The sequence below is a fragment of the Galeopterus variegatus genome, unplaced genomic scaffold (genome assembly GCF_000696425.1).
Source record: "Galeopterus variegatus unplaced genomic scaffold, G_variegatus-3.0.2 Scaffold1653, whole genome shotgun sequence".
Lineage (NCBI taxonomy): Eukaryota > Metazoa > Chordata > Mammalia > Dermoptera > Cynocephalidae > Galeopterus > Galeopterus variegatus.
In genome coordinates this window covers 183773-193954 of record NW_007727764.1, presented here as the reverse complement: position 1 = coordinate 193954, position 10182 = coordinate 183773, and the positions used below count along the sequence as shown (strand labels likewise).

At 35.4% G+C, this 10182-nt stretch overlaps 1 protein-coding gene across 1 annotated transcript in view; it reads right to left on the bottom strand.

The window, feature by feature from the left end:
• Positions 1–5388, bottom strand: part of CEP128 (centrosomal protein 128kDa) — a gene marked incomplete at its 3' end in the record, with an annotated part of 161188 nt that extends 155800 nt beyond the window's left edge. The window contains 2 exon segments of the mRNA XM_008578266.1: positions 2218–2304; positions 5353–5388. Of these exon segments, the coding sequence (XP_008576488.1) occupies positions 2218–2304; positions 5353–5388 (123 nt within the window).
• Positions 5389–10182: the final 4794 nt, after the last annotated feature.

Sequence of the window (10182 nt, the reverse complement as noted above, 5' to 3'; positions counted from 1 at the left end):
CGAAAAAAAAAAAAAAAAAAAAAAAAAACAGAGGGATAGTCCTACCATGGACTTGAAAATTATAAATAGAAAGATTCAGGTAAATCACAGGAGAGACGGCACATTACACATACCCATTTTTAGATATGATATATCACACAGCAGAAAATATAGTAATGTTAAGAAAGCAATTTTCATTGAGGGGCCATCAGAATCATTTATGAGAGATACTCTTTTTGACTTGCATGTCTTCTCATAGATTTTGGCAGGTGCTACTGTCCCAGGTAACTTCTAGGAGGCAGGATGAAAATCATTGCTGTATTGAGTGAATATGACATAAGGCAATGAGTGACATAGTCCTCTGCTATGTTGGGGGGAAAAATTATTGAGAAAAAACGGTTTTAACAGAACAAGAATTAGAGGAAACTGACGAGGAAATTCTAAATCAGACTAAGAAACAGCCTGAAGCAAAAAGAAACTCTTGCTCTCCTGTGCCATATTTTTCATGAGTGGCTTCATAGTCTAAGTACTTGCAACTCAGATGGAAATACCTGTTGAGTTTATTTACTTCCCATGAATAAAACCACTCCCCCAGAGAGTTCAGCAGTATTTAACTCTGCTCCTACCAACAACACTTAATGCCACAGTAGAACATACTTTGTGTTTTAAATGCTTATCTATACAGAAGTTTCTCTAATACATAATTTCATTTCCCACAGCTTAATTCAAAGGAAGTTTGCTACCAAGAGTAGAGATTTAATATTCAACTTGACAAAGTAGAATTGCTCTCTGCTATTAGTTAATAGTGCTTTCAATTTTTCACTAATTAAAAAGCAAAACACTAATTCCTATTATTAAGGTAATTAACCTAAAACAGTTCATAAGCTACCCAAACATACAAAGTTCATAGCTCCACCTGTCAAATTCATCATAAATCATAAAAATCCTGTAGGTAAAAAAATGTCCAAGTGTATTTTCTAAGTGAAAGCAATAGAAACCTTTAAGAAAGAAGATATGTTTCCCTGTTCTAGAGCAATTAGCTTCCAATTACAAGCAAATAATGATGACTATACTTTTGCTCTGTAAGAAGAAAATAACAAGTCATCAATTACAACTTGGGAGTTATGTGACAATTCAGTACAGCACAGATATACATAAAACAATCATTATAGTATAAATGTAATATTAGTCTTATTACACTATATACTCCTCATTGTAAACATGAAGGAATAAGTTTAATTGGTTTCCAAGAGTTTACAGACAGCGAGTAAGCAAATTCCAAAGGAAGAAAAAATAGAAGGATAGAATTAGCAAAATATTAATAAAAAATATTCTTTTTATTACAGAATTCTGGGATATCTTTCCTTCTTATATCCCCACGTGAAGTATAAATTGGCACATCCTTGAAAGAGCAATTTTCAGCTATCAAATTTTTAAGTGCATATATTCTTTAACCCAGCAATTCTACTTCCAAAAATCCTACAGAATTCTATAAAAATACGTGTACAATATTCGTAGTTGTTATATTGTTCATAGTAACAAAAGAAAAAATTGGATAAATCCACACTGTGAAAAATTACGTAACTGTTCAAAAGAATGAGGTAGAGCTACACAGTCACTGGAAAGTGATATACATCATCAAATGAGAAAAGTTCCATTTTTTAAAGTAATCACACATAGCTTGTCCATGCATAAAAGATGTTTGGAAAGACATACTAGAAATTGTCAAAATTATTACCTATTTGAAGTGGGACTGAAAGGGGCTTTGAAAGGGTTTTATTTTTTAAAACAATGAGCATGTATTGTCCATGCATAAAAGATGTTTGGAAAGACATACTAGAAATTGTCAAAATTATTACCTATTTAAAGTGGGACTGAAAGGGGCTTTGAAAGGGTTTTATTTTTTAAAACAATGAGCATGTATTGCTTTAAAATTAACTATTCTTAAAATTCTTATCTCCCAATAGGAAGTATCTGTGACCCAAGTTCAGCAAGTTTTTGTTTAATTCATGTCCTGAATTCCTTCCTCTCTAACCTGAAGCTTTCAAATTCAATAGAATCTAATCTATATAAGCTAGTTGGAAATCAATCTGATAAGCTAACCAAAATTTAAACTATAAAATAATAAAGCAGTTTAAAAATCTGTTCACGATGGTTATCTCACATCCCCACTCTCCAAAAATCATAATTCCAAAAAGGTGGGTAAAAGAAGATACAAGCATATGTAAACGTTCTCACGTGTTCTATTGCACCCGCCTGTCTGTCACTATATTCACGATATCGTCCAAGCATCTGGTCCATTTGTCGCAGGTTCCGACTTGTGTCCTTGAGAAAGGAAATATATTCTATTAATAGTTCCAAACACTGCTTTTCCCAAGCAATTTTAGTAGTATGTCAAACAGCGAAGTCAACAGTTTTTAAAAGGTACAATTTATATCATAGTTGGGTATTAACATACTTCATAAGTTGGGTATCAATGTACTTCACAAATACCAAATAAATCTTAACACCACTGAACGAGAAACTCAAGTCCATCTGTAATTTACTTGTGTAAAATCTGAAGCAAATGATTTAAATCCTTATCCAAGGTCTCATAATAAGTCAGCAACAAAATCATAAATTGAAAAGAATCCTTATTATCAGTCTGTACAACACTGCAAATTCACACCCTCATTACAAAAAACAAATCCTGAAAGAGCAAATCTAGTAGATCATGTACAAAAGAAGCAAATCATTAGGATCAATGTTATTTCAATTATTACTTCACCTTAGAACTTGATTAAAAGAAAAACAAGTATCCTTTAACCTTTAGCTATAAACAACAAATTTATTTCTAATCACAACAAAAATGGCTTCCACCCAAATAGGCTAGGTTTCACCTAAGAGATTAATAAAGGCATTTCAATCAAAAATATAAACCTACTGATGTGTCTCATTGGTGGGAAAGTACAAGGATTCATACTCCAAAATTCCATTATTATATTAGTTTAAATAAGTTTAAAAAGAATAGGCCTTATGATTTTTAAATCAAATTATGGCTTCTCCTTCAGAAATTATTCTCTTATCTAAGCATACTAAACCAAAGCAATTAAAAGCCAAAATCCATGATTATCCAGCCTAAGGCAAAAGTAAGGGAATAATGAGTAAGAAAAAAATTCTAGTTCTGAGTTTTCCTTTCTCTAGTGTGAATGTATTACCCTATAGTAGACTGAATGTCCCCCCCAAACTCACTGAAGCTTGAATTATGTCCCCCAAGTTTTATGTATTAGAAACTTGGCCCCCACTGTGACTGTTAAGAGGTTGGGAAATCCTATTACAGCAACTAAAAGGTGGTGCCTTGAAGAGGTGATTAGATTGTAGGATCAAGAGTTCCCTTTTCTCCAAATCCTCAAGAGTTCCCTTTTCTCCAAATCCTCACCAGCATTTGTTATTCTCTACCTTTTTGATTATAGCCAGTCTAGTTGGGGTGAGATGATATCTCAATGTGGCTTTGATTTGCATTTCACTGATGACTAGTGATGTTGAGCATTTTGTCATGTACCTGTTGGCCATGTGTATGTCTTCCTTTGAAAAATGTCTATTCAGCTCCTTTGCCCATTTTTTAATTGCATTATTTGTTTTTTTACTGTTAAGTCATTTGAGTTCTGCCAATCAATAAATGTTATATACCAGATCAATGAAAGCAAGGATAAATACCATCTGATTCTCTCAACAAATGCATAAAAACTATTTGACAAAATTCAGCATCCCTTCATGATAAAAACCCACAACAAATTAGGTACAGAAAGCCATATGCAACAAACCCACCACCAACATCATCCTGAATGGGGAAAAACTGAAAGATTTTCCTTTAAGAACAGAAAAAAGGCAAGGATGCCCACTCTCACTATTCCTAGTCAACACAGTATTGGAATCAAGCAAAAGAAAAAAATAAAAAGCATCGAGATTGGAAAAGACAAGTCAAATTGTCACTGTTCACAGATGACATGATTCTATATATAGAAAAACCCATAACCTCTACCAAAAACCTCTTACAGCTCATAAACAAATTCAGTAAAGTTTCAGGATACAAAATCAATACACAAAAATCAGCAATATTCTTATACACCAACAACAAATAAGCAAAAACAGAAATCAAGAAAGCAAGCCCATTTACAATAGCTACCAAAGAATAAAATACCTAGGAATCAATTTAACCAAAGAGGTTAAAGATCTCTACAATGACAATTTTAAAATGCTGCTGAAAGAAATTAAAGAGGACACCAAAAGATGGGAAGACATTCCATGTTCATTGATTGGAAGAACTGATGTGAAAATGTTCATACTACACAAAGCAATCTGTAGATTCAATGCAATCCCCATCAAAATGCCAATGACATTCTTCACAGAAATAGAAAAAATAATCCTAACATTCAGATGAACAACAAAAGAACCCAAATAGCCACAGCAATCGTGGGCAAAAAAAAATAAAACCAGAGGCCTTACACTACCTGACTTCAAACTATACTACAAAATAAAACAGCATGGTACTGGCATAAAAACAGACACATGGACCAGTGGAACAGAACAGAGAACCCAGAAATCAACCTAGGTCCTTACAGCCAACTGATCTTCAACAAAGGCACTAAGAGCATACACTGGGAAAAGGACAGCTTCTTCAGTAAATGGTGCTGGGAAAACTGGATGTCCATGTGTAGAAGAATGAAACTAGACCCATACCTCTTGCCATATAGCAAAATCAACTCAAAATGGATTAAAGAATTAAGGATAAGACCTGATACTATAAAAATCTTAGAAGAAAACATTTCAGGATGTAGGGCCAGGCAAAGACTTTATGAATAATACCCCCAAAACACAAGCAACAAAAGAAAAAATAAATAAGATTATATCAAACTAAAAAGTTTCTGCACAGCAAAGGTAACAACCAAAAGAGTGAAAAGACAACCTACCGAATGAGAGAAAATATTTGCAAACTATACATCTGACAAGGGATTAATATTTTTTCTGCTTTAAGAGAGCAATTTCTCAGGTATGGTTTTAGTCATGTTTACAACTCCAAATAATAATAGTACCTTAGATTTGTGCAATGCTTCCAAATTTTAAAAGCACTTTCACATACAGTATTTCAATCATATCAACAACACTGTAAGGTGCATGAGAAAAACACAGATATTCTCTAAAATTAGGACCTATGGATGTCTTAACATTAGTCTGATGTCCATTCTAGTGGAAGAGCATATGTATCTTTAAACATAAAACTACAACAAACAGCCTGACCTACAATAAGAGAATCCCATTAAATGCATGGTAAAAATTCTCATGCACCTTAATCAAAAACATAGTAGAATTAAACAAATGCTATAACAGAGTTACAAATTCTGCAATGATGAAGATGTGAAAATACGGCATCTTCAACATCACCAAAACAGAAAATCAAACATCCTAAGTATAACTTGATGAGTAGAAAATTTGCTAAACATGTTTTCTCTTATCTTTTCCTCGATTTTCTATTTAATGCATAAGAATATTATTTTATGCAAGAAAATCTCAAAAGCTTCAGAAAACCTTTTAACAGAAGCTGAAGAAACTAAATACATTTAGAGCAAAGAAGCATCAGAGAGAACTGAATTGATCAAAAGTGAAGGTTTACTGAATATCCCAATAATTTCATTTTCTGCTTAACGGAGGGTTAAGTTAATCTTTAATATTAATTGTTATAATCTTCCTAAAATCTACATGACCATTTTTTCTGGATTATTAAGTACACTGTGATGAAATCCTTCTTTAATGACAGAATAGTATGGACTTTTTGAATCTTTAATCTGAATACATCTGAGAAGTACAGCACCATACATCTAAAGAGAAGATAAAGGGAATTTGCTAAATGTATATAGATCCTAGAGCACTTAATAAAAGCAGTCATGTTTTTAAAATACTAGGTAAACTAAAACTAAATAAATAAATAAATAAACAAGCAAGGACCCACATTGTCAGTTTAGATTTTTCTTGACAAAATATAGTCTGTCCTTGCCACATCAGAAAAAGAATCAATGGAATATCTAACTTCTTCACACTAGGTGAGACAGGATTAGAAAACATCCTGTTATACACCAATGCTTCTCCTCTGCCTATGCCTCTCAACTTCCTTCTGCACCTATCATCTCTGCTTCTTGCCTCCCTTCTCCTATGTAGAAGTACAAAGGTATAGTGCCTACAGTGTAGCTCCCACCCACATCAAGAAACGTGAACAAGAACTGAAGCAATTGTTTGGCTTTGCTTTTTCTGGCTCACAATTGTTTAAGTCCAAAAGAATAAAGTTAACAGGAAAAGAAATCTTAAATGTAAATTTTACCTTTTAAATTTAGGAAATGACTTCTGTGTATGTCTCATAAATCTAGGCCACATGACCTAAAAATCTTTTACTCTAAGTTAAAGTATTTCCCAGCATTTTCCATTATGAAAGCAGGAAAAACCAACATTTTATGAGAGCCTGCTATTATGCCAGGTACTATGTGGATGCTTACACCGATAATCGAATTTAATTTTCAGAACAATTTATTAAAGTGAACACTTATTAACCCCTAATTGATACAGGATGCTGAGGCTAAGAGACGTTAAGTAACATATAGAGAAGATAAAGGGAATTTGCTAAATGTATATAGATCCTAGAGCACTTAATAAAAGCAGTCGTGTTTTTAAAATACTAGGTAAACTAAAACTAAATAAATAAATAAATAAACAAGCAAGGACCCACATTGTCAGTTTAGATTTTTCTTAACAAAATATAGTCTGTCCTTGCCACATCAGAAAAAGAATCAATGGAATATCTAACTTCTTCACACTAGGTGAGACAGGATTAGAGAACATCCTGTTATACACCAATGCTTCTCCTCTGCCTATGCCTCTCAACTTCCTTCTGCACCTATCATCTCTGCTTCTTGCCTCCCTTCTCCTATGTAGAAGTACAAAAGTATAGTGCCTACAGTGTAGCTCCCACCCACATCAAGAAACATGAACAAGAACTGAAGCAATTGTTTGGCTTTGCTTTTTCTGGCTTACAATTGTTTAAGTCCAAAAGAATAAAGTTAACAGGAAAAGAAATCTTAAATGTAAATTTTACCTTTTAAATTTAGGAAATGACTTCTGTGTATGTCTCATAAATCTATGCCACATGACCTAAAAATCTTTTACTCTAAGTTAAAGTATTTCCCAGCATTTTCCACTATGAAAGCAGGAAAAACCAACATTTTATGAGAGCCTGCTATTATGCCAGGTACTATGTGGATGCTTACACTGATAATCGAATTTAATTTTCAGAACAATTTATTAAAGTAAACACTTATTAACCCCTAATTGATACAGGATGCTGAGGCTAAGAGACATTAAGGAACATAGCTAACTCCACACACTGATAATAAGTAGCAGACCCAGGATGCAAACCCAGAATTTAGCCAGCCTTCTCTGTCTTTAACACTCTGTTCATTTCACTGTACTCTGCTGCCCGTTGTATAATAAGAGTGCACAATCTTAACAGCTAATAAAAATTTCTGAAGACAGCAGCAGGCCATGACCTACATGTGTCTGTAGACTCCTCAACTCCCTCTCATTTTATATCAGAATAAAAACATCAAGAAAAAGGAAAGTATCAAGTAGTAATACAAAATTTTAAGTAGCCACCAGCAAAAAAAAAAAAACTAGTCACGTATCTATGCTACATATAATAAAGGTCCCTAAAAACAAATCAAAACACTGGCCTCAGAGTAAGGGGTTTTGGTTTCTTTATTTCCTGCACAAGAGAAAATAATCACGGCTGGGATCTGTCCCTTCCATATCAAAATTCTGTACTTTAAACCATAATTTTCACTTTAACAAATCAAAATTCTGCAAAACAAATGAAGTTAAGAAGTCATCAGGCAGAATAAAAAGGTGATGTTGAAAAAGGCAATATGTTGATGGCTTCTGGTGAAGATGGCAGAATAGACAGTCCCCAGAGTCAATCTCCCCCACAAGTCAACCAATTTACATCTATTAAAAAGCAATGACAGCCAAGCTGGGGCCACTAGAGCTCAGGGGAAGAGGAGGAGAGTCCTATGGAGTTCATGAAGGCAGGAGAAGCCATGCTGAGAGAAAGAAATGACTGCTCACACCATTTGGAGCCCCAGCTGCTTCAAAGCTTGCCCTGGTGAGCACATGGAAGCCTATGAAGTTGCTTGGAGGCGGCAGGGGAGAAGAGGGCCTTGGTGGCCCCAGGCCAGCAAGACCACTAACAAGGTTCCTGTGGACCCACATAGGAGTAAGGAGCCACAGACAACTGAAAAAAAAGAGCCACTCAGAAGCCAGTTAATCATCACAAGGGACTGGTGCACGGACTGTCCCATGGGAAGTATTTGGAGTGCAGGCAGTAGGGGAGATGGGCCACCAAGGGAACATTTGAACACAGCAAGGACAGTTGATCTGCCCCCAAATCAGCTCAGAACCACTCAGTGGAGACTGCTCAGGAATGCAGAACTGCACAGGGTGCAGTTTGTTAAAAAGACTCAGGCCAAGACCAGAGTTTCCACACAACCCAGGTGTACCAGACCTCACAGGACCTGGAAGTGCTTACAAGGACAACAACTAAAACCTGAGCTGAACAAAAAGCCTTCCCCAGGGAATCAGCAGCAAAGCAGCCATTTAGCTCAACCACAGGGCTCAAGTGCTGGTTCCATTAAGATGTTCCCACATTTTAGAAGTAATCAAAGGACAACAAATTAGTTCCAGTGAAGAGTTGAAGTGGTGGGAACAGCAAATAATCTAACACAGAACTGAAAGAAAAAACAAAATACCCACAGATCAGAGACAAAGTTTGATATTAACCAGTAAAGGTCTAACACCACCAAAGAACACCTGTAAAACCTAGAAGGACCAGAAACCCCTTGGGCTCCTAAGCCAGGGAAGCAGGAGGGCCATGGACCTCAGCCATGTCCCCCTGATGACTGCACCGAGCCCAGCGACAAATGCCAGGCCACCTCCAGAAGCATCCCAGGCTCCCAAACTGGGTTGGTGGGGGGCCATGGGCCTCAGCCACATCCCCCTGACATCTGCATCCAGCCCAGCAGCAACCAAGCCACCTCTGGAAGCCCCCTGGTCTTCCCTGCCAGAATGAGGTGTGTGCCACAGGCCTCAACCATGCTCCCCCACCTTCCTCTTCCTCCCACCTTATTTCCCTCCCCCTTTCCTTCTCCCCCTACCCACCAACTTCTCCACAACAATATCTTAGAATGTAAAAAAAAAAAAAAATACTAATAGATAAATTTTTTTAAAAAAAGAAAAAGACAATGTGTTTACTATAATGATTGTTGGTGAGAACAAGAAACAAACTATCTTTGAGGCAACTTGATTTTCCTGAGTACAAAAATTTTAATAATAATCAGTTATCTACAGATAACTTCATTGGATATAAATGGTATAACAGACTCTTCTAATGAGTAGGCAATTTGAGTTGCAACTTGACTAAAAGTTGTCATAACTCAGTATTCTATGGTTCTTTTTAATAATTTGAAAAAATGTTAAAAATATAAAATAGCAGAGTGACTAATATAATAAGCATACACATATCTACCACGCACAGCTAATAAATAGTATCATTCTGACATGTGTGCTTCTAAAATTTTTTAATAAAATATTTAGAACAGTATAAATAAGGTGTGAGTAACCTCCTACCCCACCCCTCACCCAGTACTATTCCTGCCCCACCTCCCTAGGAGTCAAGTTACCACTAGCATGATTCCATGTATAACTCTTCAGGCTATGTTTTTATACTTTTACCACAGGCATAGGTTCTCTGAAATCTTTTTTATGGAACACACATTATAAATATTAACAGGTGAAGATATGGGGTATCTGAATTTAACTCTAAAACAGAAAATCTTAGCAGCATTAAATAAAATTAAGAACAACATTAACTAAATTACCTCCAATTATTATATAATACAGGGGGGAAAATGACCTCTCACTTATCCCCACTAGGATTACATACTTTCAATAAAACAGAATCACACTTTCCAGCATGAGTTTCACTAGCACACACACACACAAAGTCTTCAGCTATTAATTTCAATTACTTTGAGCAATAAAAGATGTTCAAACTCCTGCATCTAATGGAACTCCTGCAGAGATATCAAGATTTAAGGTGAGATATCTGAGAAATTTGCATGGCTTTTT